Raw genomic sequence first — 21,086 nt, 5'->3', positions numbered from 1 at the left:
TTGTGGCACTATTCACAGTAGCAAAGACTTGGAGCCAACCCAGATGTCCATCAATGATAGAATGGATTAAGAAAATGTGGCACATATACACCATGGAATACAATGCATCCTTAAAAAAGGATGAGTTAATGTCCTCTGCAGGGACATGGATGAAGCAGGAAACCATGATTCTCAGCAAGCAATCACAAGATCAGAAAACCAAACACCGCATGTTCTCACTCATAAGTGGGAGCTGAACAATGAGAACACATGGACACAGGGAGGGGAACATCACACACTGGGGCCTGTGGGGGGTGGGGGGCTAGGGGAGGGAAATCATTAGGAGAAATACCTAATGTAGATGACAGGTTGATGGGTACAGAAAACCACCATGGCACTTGTATAACTATGTAACAAAACTACATGTTCTGCATATGTAACCCAGAACTTAAATTTTTTAAAAAAATGAAGAGTCTCAGGGACCTGTGAAAAAAATAACAAAAGGGCCAACGTTCATGTTATTACAGTTCCACAGGGAGAGAGAGTGGGACTGAAAAAGTATTTGGAGAAAAAATGGTTGAAAACTGTCACAATTTGGTGAAGGGCATAAACCTACAGATTCCAGAAGCTGAGCAAACCCCAAATAAGATAAATAAAAGAAATTCATGCCCAAAGACCTTATAATTAAACTTGTAAACACTAAAGTTAAAAAAAAAAATCTTGAAAACAGCTAGGGAAACAGCACATTACTTACAGGAAGCACCAATTCAAATGAAAATGGGTTTCTCATTTGAAATGACAGAAGCCAGAGGGAAGTGGCACAACATATCTTATGTCCTCAAAGAAAAGAATTGCCAACCACAAATGCTGTATCTGGTTTAAAAAAAAAAAAAAAAAAAAAAAAAACCTCAAAACTGAAGGGAAGATAAAGATACTCTCATATTAAAAAATTTAAAAATTTAAAATAACTAAGAATTTGTCACTTGCAAGTCTATCCTTAAAGAGTGGCTAATGGGAGTTTTCTATACAGAAAGGAACAGTAGAAGATAGAAGATAACAGAAAAAAGGCTTAGAATTTCAAAAAGGAGAAGAGAACACAGAGATGAGTGAAAACAGGGGTAAATATAATAGATTATTCTTTTCATGAGTTTCTTAAATGACATTTGACAGTTGAAGCCAAAAAATACAATACCAACTGATGTGGTGCTCAAAGTACGTAAAGTAAATATTTAAACAATTGCACTTAAAAAGCAAGGAGGGTAAAGGAACTAAATAGAAGTAAGGTTTCTACACTTCACTAGAAGTGGCAAATTGTTGTGGACACCAGTAGACTGTGATAAGTTACATATATATATTTCAATACCTAGAGCAACCACTAGGAAATTATACAAAGGAACTAAAAAATATTATAAATTAAGATAGAATCCTAAAACATGTTCAAGTAACGCACAGGAAAGAAAGGAAAGAGAAACGAGAAATGAAAAACAGAGGATACAAACAGAAAACCAAAAAATGGCAGACTTAAGCCTTAACATATCATTACTTTAAATGTGAGTGGTCTACCTACAACTAGTTAAAAGACTGGCAGAGCACCAAAAAAAGTCAATTTCCAAAGGTTATGCTCTATATGGTTCTATGCATATAGTATGCATAAAATGACAAAATTATACAGATGGAGAACAGATTAGTAGTTGCCAGGAGTTGGATGTGCAGCAAGGAGTGGCTGTGACCAAAAAAAGATAGCACAGGGAACCTTGTGATGAAACTGTCCTGTATTTTCACCGCAGTGGAGTGGTGGTTACATGAATCTTCACATGATAAAACTGCACAGAACTAAGTACACACAAACTCATGCACACACAAATGAATGCATGTAATACGGGTGAAATCCAAATAAGGTCTGTGCCTTCTATCAATATCAATTTCCTGGTGTGATATTGTACTAGATTTACATAAGATGTTACCCTTTGGAAAGTGGGTGAAGGATATTCAGAATATCTTTGTGTTTTTCCTTTTTTTTTTTTTTTTTTTTTAGAGATAGGGTCTTGCTCTGCTATCCAGTCTGGAGTGCAGTGGCATAATCATGGTTCAATGCAGCCTCAACCTCCTGGGCTCAAGTGATCCTCCCGCCTCAGCCTCCCAAGTAACCACGACTACAGGCAAGCTCCATCATGCCTAGTCAATTTTTAAATTTTTTGTAGAGACAGAGTCTCACTGTGTTGTCCCAGCTGGTCTCAAACTCCTGGCCTCAAGTGATCCTCCCGCCTTGACCTCCCACCTCTGTGTTATTTCTTAACTACATGTGAATATACGGTTATTTCAAAATGACTTTTTTTTTAATTTAATATCTCAAGGAAAAAAAAAGTGTAGTAGAATAAAAAACAATTTTGGCTTTATATTAACAGAAAATCTTGAATACAATAAAATTGGCTAACAAATAAACCAAATCTTTCCCCTAACTCCCTTGTTAGAGAGTTTGAGATGGGGAAGGAAAGACATACCATTTCATTCTGGGTTCCATAGCTCTGCAACCCAAACATCAATACAGAAGACACCTATAATATGTATAAAGATGAATGTTTTGCTAAAAAAAAAGTTATTTTGCTAAGTATATGAGTTATGCATATTTATTATAGAAAATTTAGAAAATGAAGGCAGATAATGATAGTAAATAAAATTAAAAAGCACATGTCCCAGTGATAATATGGTCTTGTATGCTTTTTTCCTTTGCTTATATATGGATTTTGTGGGGTAGAGAGAAACCAGTATATATCCTAAATCCGGAATCAGCAAACTACAGCCTGCAGACCAAATCCAGCCAGGCATCTGTTTTTGTACAGCCCATAAACTAAGCATGATGTTTACACTTTTACACAGTTACATACATGGCAGATACACACATAATATCTGCCATATTGCCTCTGTCTGCAAAGCTTTTAAATATTTACTACCTAGAACTTTACAGAAAATGCCTGTCGACTCCTGTTCTTAATGGCATTTTTATAAAAAGCTTTTTAAATTATAAAGATAACATGAAAAAGGACATATGAATATTTTCTTTACTTAAAAATTAAAGCCATTAATCAAGTTAGTGGCAGAATAACAATCCATTATATGGGTTATATGAATAAACCTTTATTAATCAATTTATTTCTGGATATTTAGCCTGTTTCCAAATTTTTGTATTATACAAAGAAAATGAATGCTCTTATAGCTAAATTTCTAAATATAGAAATGAGTATTTTTAAGGAGGTCTCACTTATAGCTAACATTATTTCATAAATATTTTATAATTGTTTTGTAAATAAACAGCATTATATATTTTGAGGTATAACAGGAACTTTATTAAACAATTAATATTATATATAAATTAACTATTCTCTATTCTCTAGAATAGAAAGCAGTTCTGAAATTGGTATATTTTCCTACAAGTTGAACAAATCGAAATCTGTAATATTACCCAAAAATCTCATTATTATACATAGAGAAAGTTCCAAAGATTTTTTTTTTTAATCCTGTCAAATTCTATAAAGGTACATAGAGGAAGAGTTTGGCCTAAAATCAGAGAGTCACAAGGAAGTTAAAGGCAGTATAACCAGAGGTTGGAGCCTTGGAGTCAAACTACAGGATCCAAATGCATTTACCAACTGGGTAGCCTTGCAAGTTACCGAAAACTTGAAGTCTGTGTTTTTATCTGTAAACCGGAAGTGATCATCATGGCCAAGTCACAGGGCAGATTAAGATACCTAAAGAGCATACCAAAGTGCCCAGCACTGTTTTCTATACTAAATAACTGTTCATTTTTGTAGCGATCATCATTATCAGGGTAGACTTCTCACACAATACTTGTTCCATTACATCTTTGCTCCAAAGGGGGCTCAGACCTGCCTCTAACAAGCAGTAACTTGTAGGACTTAAAAAATAAAATTCCAGAAATTAATCTGATCATTTGCTTTTGTTTGAAAATATATTTAATACGAAAGCATATTATTTGTTTCAGCTTGAACAAAGCCATATAAAAGAGGTCACCAATGGATTACAAAGTACCACTTTAAAGAAAAGAATAATCTAAACATAAAGAAATCAATCTTTAGGTTCAGAATTCAGGATTAGAACATCTTTTTCCTCTCACTGTTTATACTGGACTCATTTTACTGTAACAAGGCTGAACTAGACACTGGAATCTTCCTGACTCCCCATCTGGCTCGTCTCTTGCACACTATCCTATATTTCCTATTGACTGGACTCAAGAAGCATCTCCTTGGAGTCAGTTCCTCTTTGTCTTCTGCTATTGCCTTGCCCAGGCCCCTACACTCCTCCTATCTCTTATGGGGACTTCCATGAGAACCACGCAAATGGTCTTCCTGCTATCATCTCTCCTTCCAGTTCATCTGTCACCAACCCCTTCCCTACTCTCAACAATCAAACTTTTGGGTGGCTCCCCGAAGGCTGCAGAATCAAGTCCACACTTCCTGGTTTAATACATTAGGAGCTTCACAACCTCATCAATTTCTTTCAACAGCCTTACTGCCCCACCCTTCTCCTATACTACAGCCACAATGAGTGCCTCATGGTTGGCTAAATATACATACATACTCTTGCATGACTCAGTCTCTACACATACATTCCCTCCTTCCCAAAGACTCCCAGCTTCGCTGCCCAGACTCACCTCCCAAGATTCCAGGCATACTCACTCTTGAACACTCCAACTGAAGCTATTCCTGACCACTCATCCACTCCTCTGTGCTCCCACCTCACTCTGCTACCATTTACACAAGAGCAATCATCCCTAAGTATTGAAAAGATCTTAGTGCTTCAAAATAGGAGTGAAATCCTTTTGAAGACAATGTACTTCTTTGTTATGCTCTTCAAAAATAAAACACCGTCTAAGAAGTAGTCTGGCTCATAATATCAAGGTGAAATAAACAGTACACTGCATATTTTTCAAAACATCCAAGGTGGAAGGACCAGTTTAGTTAGTCTCAAAATTTTGCCACAACCTATTATTACTGTAAATGCAGGACCCTTAACTATGTAGCCTATTAAATGACATACTTAACTATCTTGGTTGTAACATGATTTTGCATTTCTACTTTAACTGCAAAATATATTAAAATTCTTAAAGTTTTAAATATTGACATATACACCACTTTCCTTTACATTAATAATACTAACTCAACAATTTCATTTCATTTGGTGGTAGTTTTCAAGAGTAATGAAAAACACATGGCCAGTTTTTGGTAGACAATATTCTTTTCCCAAACATATATTAAAATAAGACCTTCAGATAAACTTAAAAGTCTTACTGATATAATATAAAAGCACAGTTTACATGAAACGCAACATTTCATAAAATGATATATAAATTGTTATATGGTTGAAAACACTACACATTATTCTTTATGGAAATGGAAATTATCCTAGCACTTGAATAAGGAAAAGGTAGAAATATATAAGGAAAACGCCTGTCCTTCAAAAAAAGTTTAACAGTTACAAAACACGAGAAGAGATGATAGAGAACAAAGAGAAATGGATGAAGGAGGAATCTCTGGGGGACTGAGTGGTGTCTCAAAATATCACTCCTGGAACTGGAAAGTGATTCAAACTGAGTAAACAAACTCCAAAGTCTTCAAAGTCTCAACTGCAAACAGGCTTACTACACTTACAAGGCCTAAACCTGGTCTATCAACATCCTGACTACTTTGCTGTTCCATAAACTCAGTAGAATCAGTAATATCTAGGAGAGTAACTGTTTTCATAGAGCTAGAGGCAGCGGGGGGCGTGGAGGCCAGGGTTGGGGGGAAGTGGGGGAGGAATCTCTCTAAGCCCTCGGGTTGAAGCACCAAGCTGGAAAATGAGTCACCATGACAATATCTAAAATATAAACTGAAGGTCATTAATATTTAGCAAGTGCTTCCCATGTGCTAGGCTCTATACAAGATGCTTTATGAACATTAATCGTATCTAATCTTCACAGCAACCATACAAGGCAAGCAACAAGACCCATTTTTCACACGAGGAAACTGAGGAATACAGGAGGTAAGTGCTATGCCCAGGTCATACAAAAAACACAAGGTATGGCCACGATACAAATGAGGGTCCACCTCCAGTTCTTTAGCACTATCCCAAGTAGTAGGCACTGGAGGCTAGACAGCAAGACAATGGAAAGAGCCCAGAGTTGGAACCCCTTTCTCCCACTCATCAGCTGTAGGACATTAGACAATCAGGCCACATTTGGGTCTCTCTTTCCTCAATCTTAAAATAACTACCTTTTCACAGTTTGGCCAACTCTCATTCCCTAACTTCCTAGTTTCTTTGTCCATTTCTAATATAGTTTTTAAATATCTGATTTAAGGTACTTTACTGTGGCCAGGCACAGTGGCTCACTCCTGTAATCCCAACACTTTGGGAGGCTGAGGCAGGCAGATCACTTGAGGCCAGGAGTTTGACACCTGCTTGGCCAACATGGCAAAACCCCGTCTCTACTAAAAATACAAAAGTGAGCCGGGTGTGCTGGTGCACACCTGTAATCACAGCTACTCAGGAGCCTGAAGCATGAGAATCGCTTGAACCTGGGAGGTGGAGGTTGCAGTGAGCTGAGATCATGCCACTGCACTCCAGCCTGGGTGACAAAGCAAGACTTTGTCTAAAAAAATAAATAAATAAATAAAAATAAAAATAAAAACCACGTTAAGGTAGTTTATTGTATCTGCAAATGCTTGTTTATAGATATTCAACTCATGATGGAGTGTTATGTTATTGTTTTCTGCTACTGAAACCTCTGATTCTGACTTTCTATTTTCTTCCTATAGTAGCTTTTTATGGATGTTACTTGTCATTTCAATTCATTTTTAAATGTCTTGGATTTTCCTAGATAGCAGTAACAGATGCTACTAGGGAAGAAGGGGTGAGGCATCTGTGTGGTTTACCAGGTTTCTGCATTTTCTTTTCTAAGAGGCATCTTTTTTTGGTGAGTAGGTAAGTCTCCTGATCTGATGATGATGTTTGTTTCTGGGCACCCTTAATTTCCTCTGCTTTGTCCTTTTCTTTCACTGCCAAGCCTCTAAGGATGCCTCCCCCATCTCTGCCAAAAGCAGCACCATCCAACTCTGTCACCTAAAGCCCTACATACTTTCAAGCTCCTTTCTTTAAATTCTCAAAATCCACCAAGTCTCACATCTGTTCTCAGATTTCCCCACTAAGAATGGGGCCCCCTTCTCACTAAGATGATTTTTATGTGCATTCTGCCTCAGCTGGGTCTCAGCTGTACTCTCTTCATTTCTACCCAGTCTCCATCTGACTGTCAGCTCCAGCGTCAATCCAGAGCCGACTCTGATGGCTTTGGATGTTTATTTCCCCACTTGCACTGAAGTTTGTATTATTCCCCGTTTGCTAATTATACTAGAGGCCTAGATTGTGTGTGCTTTTATTTACTCTCTTTGTTGAGCTGTCTAGTATTTGGAGCATGTGTGGAAAGATTTAGATTTAGGTGGCTGCCAACACCCTCCTCACCTGTAAAATGAAATTCCTGGACAGAGTTCCAACACTGTCTGATTCTGTACCAATGATTCTAAGAACACTGGAATCTTAGTTAACTAGAGATTTCCAAAATAAGGTAACCTAAAATGCTTTTCAATACTGTATGAGAAATTAACAAATATACCCTATCTATAAGCAAACTCAGAAATGCCTTACCAGAAGCCCCACAGTAATGGAAGTCCTTATTAATGAAAATGTTAGAAACCATGACTACACAATGACATAATACATAACAAGCTTGTCCAACCCACGGCCTGCAGGCCACATATGGCCTAGGGTGGCTTTGAATGCAGCCCAACACAAATTCATAAACTTTCTTAAAACACTGTTTGATTTTCTGTTGCAATTTTTTTTAGCTCATCAGCTATTGTTAGTTTATTTTATGTGTGGCCCAAGACAATTCTTCTTCCAATGTGACCCGGGGAGCCAAAAGATTGGACACCCCAGATATATAAGCTGTTCTCTAGAGAAATATGCGTAAGTCCAACTTTTCCCTGGAAAAGCAACAAAATTCACATAAGCTTATGCAGTATCAACCCAAATGTAATAGATTATCATGGCTAGAGTCATATCAGTGTGTATTTCCAGCAGGTTATCACAGATATATTTTCACTCCTCTGAGCAAAACGAATATTAAAAGGAAAAATGTACTTCTTCTTATGAGTCCATCTATAAAACTGATAAGCCAATTACATTATGCTTGGGCCGGGCGCAGTGACTCATGCCTATAATCCCAGCACTTTGGGAGGCCAAGGCAGGTAGATCACCTGAGGTCAACAGTTTGAGAGCAGCCTGGCCAACATGGTGAAACCCTGTCTCTACTAAAAATACAAAAATTATCTGGGCGTGGTGGTGGGCGCCTGTAATCCCAGCTACGCAGGAAGCTGAGGCTGGAGAATCACTTAAACCCAGGAGACAGAGGTTATAGTAAGCCCAGATTGCACCATTGCACTCTAGCCTAGGTGACAAGAGTGAAACTGTCTCAAAAAAAAAAAAAAAAAAATTTATATTATGCTTAAACATTTCTTATGCAGACTTGAAAATAAATTTTTTAAAAAGTCCTTCCTTATATATTATTCTCCTTAAGAAACTATCTTTATCACAATACCCTAACAACTTTTAAGGTAGTTCCCTTTTTAAGAAGCAAACTCCAGATTGGGCGCGGTGGCTCACGCCTGTAATCCCAGCACTTTGGGAGGCCGAGGCGGGCGGATCACAAGGTCAGGAGAGCAAGACCACCCTGGCTAACACAGTGAAACCCCGCCTGTACTAAAAATACAAAAAATTAGCCGGGCGTGGCGGCGGGCACCAGTAGTCCCAGCTACTCGGGAGGCTGAGGCAGGAGAATGGTGTGAACCCGGGAGGCGGAGCCTGCAATGAGCTGAGATGGAGCCACCACTCCAGCCTGGGCAACAGAGCGAGACTCCGTCTCAAACAAAAAAAGAAAGAGAAGCAAACTCCAATTTCAATGATTCAAAAATTATAGCAATAAACATGTCACATTCATTAAAAGAACAAATAAAGAATAAACATCATAAAACCTACAGTGGCTATTTTTAAAAAGCAGGTGAGGGGGATGTTGAAGTGTTGAGATAAATTTCTAAAACTTTGTATCAATTTTCCAACTGCCAACATGTTTCAAGTTAAAATATTGTTTCAGATGAAAACTTTTTGTTCCTTTTCTTGTTCATTTTTTAAGCTAATCCATTTAATCTTTTTTAAGATATCTGGCATATTAAAAGCTCTTCCCCAAGGCTTAGTTACCTATCGCCCTGCTTTACACCCTCAGCCCCTGGGAATGCTGCATTTAGCAAAGAAGTGCAACTCAAGAGAACAACATAGTGAGCTACAAATCCGAGGGCTCCTGAGTCACCACCTTACCTCAGACTCATCTGTAGATTCTTCAAGGGACCCAGTTTCCTATAAAGCATAGAAAAAGAAAATGGTCAGAAGAGATGATAAAAGACTAATCATTTGCAAGGGGAAAGAGTCCTCATGTTCCTACCACCACCCATCTGCCCTTTTTGGAAGAGAATCTACAACTATACTTTAGAGGACCACATGCTCTGACTTTCACATGTCTCCTGCAACTTCTCCACACCCTGGCAGGCAGATCCTGCTGCTCTCCCTCAAAGAGTTAACAGGTAAACAAATTACCCCAGGAACTTGTCATCTGAGGGCCTGGAAGACTCTCTCCCTTGTTAATAATGGAAACCCATCTGGCAAAGCAGCCTCACTAATCTCAGAAGGGAAGAGGAAACTGCCATCTCATATTATCTACAAGCCAGTTTTTATACTGAAAAGCTCTTGTGCTATTAATTATCATGCTATTAATCTGGTTGAGTTAAAATGACTGTCTTGCTAAAACAGCTTTTTAAAAGAATCTCCTACAGTGGTACCTATCAGACCCTGTGTAAACAAGCTGTATAATTTACATGCACTCTTTAAACCATTACCACCAAGACAAATTCTGCCATTTAACAGTTTCCCTCTTGCTAGACAATGAATCTTGCTGCTCTGAAGGAAACAAAGCAAAAAGGGAAAAATTGACTTGATCCTGCTAATCTCTCACCTGTCCAGTGAAAGAGAGAATCTGCTGATGCATGCATCCTCAAAGAGGTCAGCAAAATGAAGATTTACTTAACGTACTTATAGATATCAATAGCAATAAAAGGTTACAACTAATATGCTGACACTGAATGTAAGCACTTTACAACAATCCACGAGATAAAGAACAAGAAAAAATGGGGCAAGGACATTTTAGATATAACTAATACATTTTCAAGAAAAAAATGAACATTTTAAGGAAGATCGATGCATATATTACTCAATACAAGTTGGACAGCAGGATAAATGTAAATCTAGTGTTTAAAATCATTTTAATTTCACTCATCAAAAATTACCAAGAGCCTGACAGGTGGCAGGCACCCTCCAAAGTACAGCCTGGAGGACAACACAGTCCTTGCCTTCAAAGGCCATGGGTAAAATGGGGATATGTTCCTTGTAATTAAGAATTTTATTATACTTGTATCATTAACCACAATGAATATTAGAATCTCCTCGGCATCTCAATGCAGCCTGTTTAGCTTAATGTCAATCCAAGTCTCATAAAGTTCTTATTCATTTGAAGCTACAATAATCCACAGTAACATTTTCATTCTTAGCACTACATAAAAAAACCAATTATTCCACTACATGATAGCTATCCAGAGAGTTAACGACATGTATCATGTTCCACCTTCTAAAATGTTTCTCCTCTGCACTCACCATCACAGTTCCTAGTTTTAGTCCTCTTACTGTACTGATCCTTCTCTTGTGGACATAGTCCACTTTAACATTAACAGTCACTATTCTGACTTCTTTACTGAACATCTATTATAAACTGCTCATTATGTTCCATTCACCACCCACAACATTATAAACTTTCCTAACACCACTGGGGTTGGAAGAGTGAGGCTTAGAGGTTAAGTTTAATGACTTCTAACATCCTTTCCATCTCTGTGAGTCGCTGAATATTATGTTATTAGCATCAGCAATACAAGGCTTTGATAACTATGCCAGTAAACCACACTTAAGATTCCTATTTCCTGTATGTACAATTCTAAAAAGACACTTGAGTACTCTTTTCAGAAAAATTACATTAAACCTAAGGAAATTTTTTTTCCTCATATAGAATCCACTCAAGTATGCACATGAGGTAAATGGGTGAATACTCCATTTATGTTCATAATTAAAACAAAAACATTTGGGCTGGGCACGGTGGCTCACGCCTGTAATCCCAGCATTTTGGGAGGCTGAGGCAGGTGGATCACCTGAGATAAGGAGTTCGAGACCAGACTGGCCAATATGGTGGAACTTCATCTCTAGAAAAAATAAAAAGAAAATTAGCTAGGTGTGGTGGCATACACCTGTAGTCCCAGCTACTTGGGGGGACCACTTGAACCCGGAAGAATCACTTGAGCCCAGCAGGTCAAGGCTGCAGTGAGCTGTGATTGCGTCACTGCATTCCAGCCTGACCAACAGAGTGAGACACTGTCTCAATTAAAACAAAACAAAACAAAATTATCTTATGTGAAACAACTCAGAAACAGTCAAATATGCATGTTCTTACTTAGAAGTAGAAGCTAAATAATGTGTACACGTGGATAAAGAGTAGAGAATGGCAGACCACAGAGACTGGGGAGGGTAGATGATGAGAAAATTATTTAATGGATACAATATATATTATTCAGGTGATAGTGACACAAAAATCCCAGAGTTCACCACTATGCAATATATGTAACAAAATTGCACCTATACCCCTTAAATGTATATAAATTAAAAAAGAAAAAACAGAAGTCTCCAACCTGCAATTTCAATCCAAAAACTCCAAATCAAATTACACTCTTTCTCCACACCAGAAAGCATGCAGTGCCAGAATTTGACACCGTGAGGCATGAAGATCTGAGACCTGAATCTTCAGGGAAAACTGGGCTCTGAGAGTAGCTTCTTTGGCTATGGAATTTTACTCTAGGAAACTCTGAGACTTGCCTTCAGCACCACTACGAACATCTCACACAGACAGGTGATCTCAAAAAAAACTTGTTTCCACAATCCTACCAAAGCAATGCATGAGTGATGTCAAGAATTAGGCTGGTCTGTTATTTCTTAGCTTCATTCATTCAGCAAGCCCTCTAATTAATATGCTAGAGACAGAAAGGCAAAGAAGACATGAAGTAAATGTCCTCATTAAGAAATCCAAGAAGGCTGAACTTTGAGAAAGGTAACAATTTGAGAATGAGTCAGTGGTTTTCAAACTTTTTTTTAGCTTCACACTCTCATTTAAAGAATCTAACTTCAAATCCTGAAGATGTAAGTTATTAATTATGCTGTTTTCAAAGTGAAATAAACAAAACACAAAAGGACAAATATTGCATGATTCCACTTACATTAACACAGAAGTAAAACAGAGGTTACCAAAGGCAGACGGAGGATGTAGCGGGGAGTTTCTGTTAAATGGGAACAGAGTTTCAGTTTGTGATGATTAAAAGTTCTAAAGAAGCGGAGTGATTGTCTTAGTACATTTGTGTTGCTCTAAAGGAATACCTAACTAAGGCTGGTTAATTTATAAAGAAAAGAGCGTTATTTGGCTCATGGTTCTGCAGTCTGTACCAGAAGCACGGCACCAGCATCTGCTTCTGATGAGGGCCTCAGGCTGCTTCTACTCATGGCAGTAGGTTGAAGGGTAGCTGGCATATGCAGAGATCACATGGCAAGACAGGAAGCAAAAGAGGACAATGGGGAGGTGCCAGGCTCTTTTTAACAACCAGCTCTCGTGGGAACTAATAGAAAGAGAACTCACTATCTTAAGGATGGGACCAAGCCATTGTGAGGGATCTGCCCCCATGACCCAAACACCTCCCACCTCTAATACTGGGGGGACATGAGATTTTAGGTAGACAAACATCAAAACTACAGCAGTGGTGATGGTTGCACAACAATGTGAGTGTATTTAATGCCACTGAATCATACACTTAAAAATGGTTAAGGTGGGGGAGGCTCACGCCTGTAATCCCAGCACTTTGGGAGGCTGAGGCAAGAGGATTGCTTAAGGCCAGGAAATTTGAGACCAGTGTGGGCAACACAGAAAGATCCTGTCTCTACAAAAAAAAATGTTTTCAACTTTTTTAATGGTTAAAATGGTAATTTTATGCTATGTATATTTTACTATAATAAAAAAAAGTGCTGTTGATCAAAGCAAAAGTGATAGGCTGGAAGATACCCAGTGATACAAATGTCTATCTGAGCCAATTCTGGGTAACAGATTGACAGCTAAACTCAGAAACATTTCACTTTACCTTTCCTTTGCAAACCAATCCCTTAAGCCCAATCACCTACCCAAACAGCTTTACCTAATGATTTCTGTGCCTTGACATGTGGCCTCTCTAATATACTCATCATCTGCCATCAGGATTATCTTCCCAAAGCACAGACCAGATGGCCACTGCCCTCCTCAAACAACCCTCAGTAGTGCCCCAGCCTGAAGAATAACTTTCAGATTCCCCAGCAAAGTAGTCAAAGTCCTTCCCAGTCTGGCCCCCAACAGACCTTTAGCCTCACTCCCCACTCTCTCCACAAACCTGTGACCCTCCAGCCACACTGGACGACCCCTTGCCAAGATATTGCTTATATGTCTATGCCACAAGCGGCAAATCAGTGGCCTGGGGTCTGGATATGGCCTGCAGGTGTTTTGTTTGGCCTAGGTGGTGTTTTTAAAAAAGCTTCCATATAAAAACCTGTACTCCTGACTGCATGTCTACATAGGATCCACACTTCCACATACCATCAGTTGCAGCTGCGCGGTTACACCCAGGACAGAATGCACTCCACCACCCCCACCACTCCCAATTTCCGACACCAAGGCACTCCTGCTCATGTGCACCACCCCCTGCCTGCCTGAGGCAGCCTGAGGCAGTTTGTGCTGCCTGCTCTGCACTTTCCTCATGTCACTCCCTCCATTTAGAAGGCCCCTGGTCCCATCCTGCACTCATCCTGATGGAATGCTCTACAGGCTCAGTGGGTCTCTCAGGGATACCCCAGGGAGGGGTTGCCAGGCACTCAGCCTGAGGACCTTCACTCTCTCTTCAATATCAGAGCTTGGTTTTTATGTTTCTTCCCATGCCCCTCAGCTAGCACCTAATATTAACTGCCTTGTCCTACAAGTTCTCATTTTAAATATGCTGTGGATAAACCCAAAGGCTTTGCCCTCTCTGTCTCCCAGTATCCTACTGGAAAAACATGTTGCTGGTGATGATGATGAGACAAGCTGCCAATCTAAAACAAGATTCTTCCTCCTCCGTATGTTGCCTTTCCCTTATGAGCAATACCAAGCATATTTTCTCCAGACTCATGTCTGAATTATTAGCTTATGAACTGTAGGACAGTTACAGAAAGGGAACTGCAGGAAGGTAGCATCAAACAAGGATGCAGCAGTTCCAACAATTCCTTGGGCTCCTAGAAGACTTCTCTCATACAGGCTTTCAACCAGCCCCCATCCCTAATCCTCCCATCAGCACAGAACCCTATGACAGCAGCCTGGGAGAAAGCTTGGCCCAGCTGGCCTCAGAGGTCAGGATTGGTGAAAAGGAAGACTGTCAGCCCAGGACAGAGAGGATCCAGGACTTGCCTGGGTTGTGAAGTCCTCAGAATTGTTAAGTGCCCACATAATGTTGGGAAAGAAAAACAGAATTTGGGGGAGAAATGGTAGCCTGGGGCCTCAGGAAGGCCACTCCAAACTTTGCAGGAGGGCTCACCTGGCTCTGAGTTGCAGGAAAAAAAAGAGCAGACCAGGCTCCAAGAAATCATCTATCTCCATCTATGCCTGGAGGTACATGTGAACACTCACTGAGGTACTGCCACCTTCTCTCTCTTCCCAACAAACTGTGTGCCCTAGCTGAGCATAATGAGAAAGGGAGTTCTGATATAGGCACTGTCTGATATAGGCACAGGAAGGAGGAAATATTTTGTGTGGTATGTATGTGATATCCCTGTTGTCACAGAGCTTCAATTTCAAAAACCTCAAAGGAGTTGTGGCCAGCTTTAGACACTCAGGGACTAGGCTGGTTAAGTAGTAAAGATGAGGACTCAGGTTACCAAGCCCATTCGACCCACTGGGCTCAGCTACTGCACTCATCTTATTCTGCAAATGAAGAAAAATCTTGATGTGTGCCCCAGCGTGGAAAAGAGGGCAAACTTGGTAACCCGGTGACCCAGTCCCAAATCTGGCTTTGCATGAGAATCATCAAAACTCAGTTTGGGGAATTAGCTAATACCCACTAATACACTCCATCTGCACAGATTCTGATTCAGTAGGTTTAAAATAAGAGCCTGGAATCACAAGTGGTTTTTAACAAAAACAAAAACAAAAAAACCGTAAGGAGGCCCAGGCATCAAGAAGAAACAAAGGCAACAGGAGACTGCACAGCCATGAATGGGAAGTAGCATGAGACACAGAAGCCCCTGATCTGATGAGTGTCCTCTCTCCAAGGTGTTAATGTGGGTGCGGCGGAGGCTACTAATAATCAGCTAGGGAGGTGGCCTCTAGCCGACCAACTCAGGTGAAGATAAGTGGAAAAACTAACAAAGCAATCCGCTTGCCCAGCAAAACTAATTTGTGACTACATTTTAGTTACATGATGGGAAAGAGTGCACCCTCTAAAATCTGTCTGATTCTATACTTTTAAAACTTCTTGTTTGGGTTTTGTTTTTCCTTTAGTTAGCAGTAATGCTGCCTTTAAAATATCTATCTTAGCCAAACTGTAAGAAAAGAGAATTGTGCATACGTAAGCCAAGTCCAGGTTTCAATGATTAACCTCTGTCTTATTTATACGACCATTTCAACCTAGCCACTTTAACATACTTTATATTCACAAAAGTTTTAACATACTTCATACTCACAAAAGTTTTAGAGAGTAGAATTCCCAGTTTACAGGCAAGAAAATTGAGGCACTCAAATTTGTATTGATTTGATTTTTATTGTAACATAATCACATGGGGATATACATGACAAATGTGACATCTAATAATCCATAAATGATCTACAATAAGGACAGAATTCCCCTAATTTCTAAAATGCAGAAGGAGAATTCAAAGTAGAAACTCTCCTACTTGGTTAAGAAATAGATGGTCTAATCGTGGAAATACTTTAATGCACCAGGGTCCAGGCTGGTTGAGTAGGAAGATCAAAGGGTACCTGGGGAGCAGGCAAGAGTAAAGAAAGTATAGAATGTAACCCACATTATAGTATAGATGTAATCCACATTACATCTGAATTAATAACTTAAAAAAGGTGCAAGTAAGATAAAATAATTTCAAGCAAATCCTACTAATTTACAGTTTGACAATTTGAAATGCTATTTTCCCCCAATAAATTCATTTAAACACTTTACTAAACACTTAGTACCTATAAAGCACTAGCCCTGTGGAAGATACAGACATGAGTAAGTTCTTGTTCTTATTCTTGAGGACTCAGCAATCTCTAGGAGAGATAAGACAAATACACAAACAACCAGACTTCAAGCAGAATGTTATTCATATGAAAGATATGGAAAAATACTGTTGGGCATCTGTGATTATGAAGGTCAACTATAAATCGTTTTGGAGCTAAGCAAAACTGCTGGTTAGAAGATTTCCAGGCAGAATGCAGGGTATTCGTTTTTTCTGTAAACTATAAAATATATATGTAGTTACTTTTGACAACTACCTTTACCATATTAGGCAAAAACAAGGATTTCCCAATGACTTATAAAAAAATTTTCACTGATACCTAAAAAGTGGCTTTAGTTTCAGATCCTCTGAGCTGTTTTATACCACAATAACTCAGTGCAGATGTCACTATTTTGGTTCTTCTGAAAATTAATCGGGAGGGGAGCAATCACCAAAGAAACAACACTCAGGAAAGATAATGTGGAGACGTTTAGTTTTGTGTTGCTAATCCTGGAGATTACTGGCATTTATGATACATGATACCAAGAAAAAAATTTATGCCAAGTTTTCTAAAAAGTTCAATAGAACAGTTAAGTTTATTTTCTCCATTTTTTGGGGTTTTGTTGTCGTTGTTGTTTGTTTTTGAGATGGAGTCTCCCTCTTGTCACCCAGGCTGGAGTGCAATGGCACAATCTCGGCTCACTGCAACCTCTGCCTCCTGGGTTCAAGTGATTCTCCTGCCTCAGCCTCCCGAGTAGCTGGAATTACAGGCGCCCACCACCATGCCTGACTAATATTTTTGTATTTTCAGTAGTGACGGGGTTTCACCATGTTGGCCAGTCTGGTCTCGAACTCCTGACCTCAGGTGATCCACCCGCCTCAGCCTCCCAAAGTGCTGGGATTACAGGCATGAGCCACCGCACGCAGCCCTATTTTCTCCATTTTTATACACTTTTAGCTTTAAAAAAAAATGGTATAATAAAGCCCTACTATCATCATCAGATTTCAATGGCTTCCTACTGTGAAATGCAAAAACAAACCAGAGAAAAGCCTAACCATTTTTAATCTATAAAGGATAAGATTAGCTACAATTACTTACTTTCTTTTAAAAAAAAGAACTGAACAATTTGTGAATGTTTGTTTCTTTCAGCCATTTACAACAGACTGCTGGGTTTTTGTTTGTTTTTTGTTTTTTTTTCAAACAGGGTCTTGCTCTGTTGCCCAGACTAGAGTGCAGTGGCATGATCATGGCTCACTGCTGCCTCGACCTCCTTGACTCAAGCGATCCTCCCACCTCAGCCTCCCGAGTAGCTGGGACTACGGGCACACACCACCATGCCTGGCTAATTTTTGTAATTTTTGTAGAGATAGGGTTTTGCTATGTTGCCCAGGCTCGTCTTGAACTCCTGGACTCAAACAATCGCCCCACCTCGGCCTCCCAAAGTGCTGGGATTACAGGCATGGGCCATTGTGCCTGGTCCACGACTAGTCTTTTTAAGATACTGACACCACTGGAGAGGAGAATGCCCACTCCAACTACATATTGGCTGTTAAAGCATCAAAGTGGAACGGTGGCTTTAGGGAAAATCATTAAAATGAAAAGGGCTAATTCTACTTCATAAAGTAAAAAAACTTTAGATTTAGGTTCTCACATATATTTTAAAAAGGTAGGGTATTCTAGTGAAAAGTCATGAGCTATGGAGACAGAGGACTGGAGATTTATTATATTATAGATATAAGCCTGCGCACGTTACTCAAGTTGCCTGAATTTCAATTTGTTTATCAGTAGAAGTCAATCATTTAACACAAATTTATTAAGTAACAAGCAATATTCTAGGTATTGGACATACAGCAGTGAACAAATCCTTGTCATGATGTTCCAAGCTCTGTGGTAAGAGGTACACAGAAATAATATACAGGGGAAAAAAAACAAATTTTATAATACAGTATGTCAAACGGTGATGCACATTATAGAGAAAAATAATGCTGGAAGGTTTCAAAGCATGGTCAAGGAAGGTCGCAATGAAAAAGAACACTTGGACTAAGACATGAAGGAAATGAGGAAGCCTGTAAATATCAGGGTTCCTCAAAAAGGAACAGCATGAGCAAAGAGGCCCTGAGCTAGGAACCTGCCTAGCTTTTTGAAGACTAAGAAAGCCAGTACAGCTGATGCGGACTCACAGAAGGGGAGGAGAGTAGTTGGAAAAACGAGGTCAAGAAAAGGTGCCTAAGGGCAGCTGGGTCAAGGTCCTGTGGGGCAACCAGGCTACTGTAATGGCTGTGGCTTTTCCTCTGAATAAGATTAGAAGCCACTGGAAAGTCTAGAATATCAGAGGTGTTTCAGCCATGTATGAGAGTAAACATTTACCTCATAGAATTCTTTTGGGAAGACCAAATGCAATATGGAAGGGTTTTTAAAACTAGAAAATAATGTACAAATGTGAAACATTATTATATCCCTAACTTTGTATGTGTCATTTTTACATCAGACAACTTTGTCAAATTCTTCTTCTGCACTAAACAGTGGTAAATATTTCATAGGTTTTTTTCAAGGGAAGAAAAAACAATGGTTTTTCTAGGAGTAACTCTCTCCATTTCTATTACACTATATCTAAGAACATATGAAACTCAGTTTTTTGCTTTCAAATCAAACCATAAAACAAACATTTCAACATGAAATAAAGATGCACAATATGAAAAACAATCTCACCCTTATTCAAACGAGCAATGGCAGTCATGAAATGATATGTTCTTAATGAGTGTTTTCCTTTGAACTGCTAGAATGGAAATGGGAGGCTCTAGTGTTAGATAACAGATTTTGTTATCTTGTTATCACAAAGACCAGCCAAACCAAATTTCTGCCTAGTCAAACGTCTCAATTATTGGCATATATAAAATATATACAATACAAATTTTCACTATGAAGTAAAAACAAATGAAGTATGTTGAAAATAGTAAAAATTATTGAACTAGGTAAATGTCTCATGATACTAAACAGCCCATCATCAAGGCACTGTTTAGAGACAATGACTGCAACTGACAGCCCTGTTAACTTGTGAGGAAAAACAGTATCCAACTGAAATAAGACTGGAAATGGAAACTTAAGTTATCTCCCCCAAGTTCTAGCCTCTTTTTTGGTCTGCTTCTCTTTTTTGTCTTTTTATTTTACTTTGTCATTTCATAAAATGTTTGATTACCACTACTGCTATATGAAAATAATTCATATTCCCATCACTAATTTCTACCCTAAACTTCAGTACCAAGTTGCCAGTTGTTGACTGGATACTGCCAGCAACAAATAATCCCATTTAATTTTTACTGAGCCCAACAGTTTTAAGCACTCTAACTTTGTGTATAAACTCCTCTCTCCATCTTAAACCACGCTCTGAGGACGGCCCTATTATTATCCCCATCTTACACTGGAAAGTTAAATACGTAGCTCAAAGTAGCACACTGAGTAAGAAAAGGAGCCAGCACTTGGACCCCAGGCATTTTTGCTCCAGAACTGATGCATTTAATCCCTGCTGCACCGCAACAGTGCTCCAGTTCTGTACCTAAATCCCATAGATACAAAACAAAACTCATCGTCTACTCTCTCCTAGTTCTTATGTCCTACTTCAAGTAGAAAGCAACTTAAATTTCAGTCACCCGGCCTCTCTTCCTCCTCCCACAGGCAGTCAGTCCCTGGGGTAGCCTGGCCTGCCTTCATGCCAAAATTTCCCTGGGCAAAGGCCACAGGGATGGGGCCCGAGGAAAGGCAGCCTCCTGGACGCGGGGGTGTGTCAGTGCGCTTTCCCTAGGTGCCCTCCCCGGGCTGGCATCCTCTCTGCTCTCCGAAACCAACTTTCACCGTCCCACCCCGCCCTGCCGCGGACCTGCCTTGCGCTCTTCCAGCAGCTCCGCACCTCCACCCACTCCACTCCACCCTCCCCAAACAGCCCACCCTAGTCTCCATATCCCTGTGCCCTCAACTACCAACTGCACCCTTTACCTGCTCCTCTGCTTCCGCCATGGCGCTACCGGAGAGTCACCTGACAGACCCGGAAATGAGAGGAAACCAGACACTGGGCCCAGCGCCTTCTGGGAAATGTAGTTTTAGCTTCATCTGAACCTGGAAATCTCTTCTAGCGGACGGACCTGTTAGGCTTCATTTCTGCTGCCAATTCTCCAAACTCAATGGAATTCTGCTTTAAAGGATGTGAACATAACCATTGCTAATACTATAGCTTATTTTATTGTTGTTCTTGTTTCTCTAGTTATTGTAGTGTTTATTAAGCACTTACTATGTCACGCCCTGGGTTTACAGCTTTGCATAAATTATCTCATTTAATCCTCACAGCAATTCCTTCTATCATCCCCATTTATAGGGGAAAATACCGTAGCTCAGAGGTCATGCAGCTAGTAAGAGGCAGAACTAGTAATAGAATTCAGCCCTGTCTGATGCCAAAGTCTCTGTGATTGCCAAATGCTGCTTACTCCAAAAGTGTTCTTGTCTTTTTTCTCACTCTTTTTTAAGTATATTCAGTGAATATAAAGCAGTCTTTGCAGTGGAGAGTCAGAGAAAATTTATACACCAACAAATAATATCATTATTTTTGCTTGCT

General features: G+C 39.6%; 1 protein-coding gene across 2 annotated transcripts in view; it reads right to left on the bottom strand.

Annotated features, from left to right (window-relative positions):
* The window catches only part of VPS41 (VPS41 subunit of HOPS complex), a 187,746-nt gene extending 167,192 nt beyond the window's left edge, over positions 1-20,554 (bottom strand). Inside the window, exons 1-2 of one of the 2 annotated variants that reach the window (XM_054494781.2) lie at positions 20,474-20,554; positions 9,400-9,438 (exon numbers count right to left, since the gene is read on the bottom strand). In XM_054494781.2, coding sequence (XP_054350756.1) covers positions 9,400-9,438; positions 20,474-20,494 — 60 coding nt within the window. In that variant the 5' untranslated portion in view covers positions 20,495-20,554. The remainder of the gene's footprint in view (positions 1-9,399; positions 9,439-20,473) is intronic. The other variant, XM_063667379.1, reaches the window with a different exon arrangement.
* Between the last annotated feature and the right edge of the window lie 532 nt (positions 20,555-21,086).

This window comes from Pongo pygmaeus, chromosome 6, assembly GCF_028885625.2.
Source record: "Pongo pygmaeus isolate AG05252 chromosome 6, NHGRI_mPonPyg2-v2.0_pri, whole genome shotgun sequence".
In the NCBI taxonomy this organism is placed as follows: Eukaryota; Metazoa; Chordata; class Mammalia; order Primates; family Hominidae; genus Pongo; species Pongo pygmaeus.
Note: the sequence above shows the minus strand (reverse complement) of the source record. Positions and strands in the feature narration are given on the sequence as shown.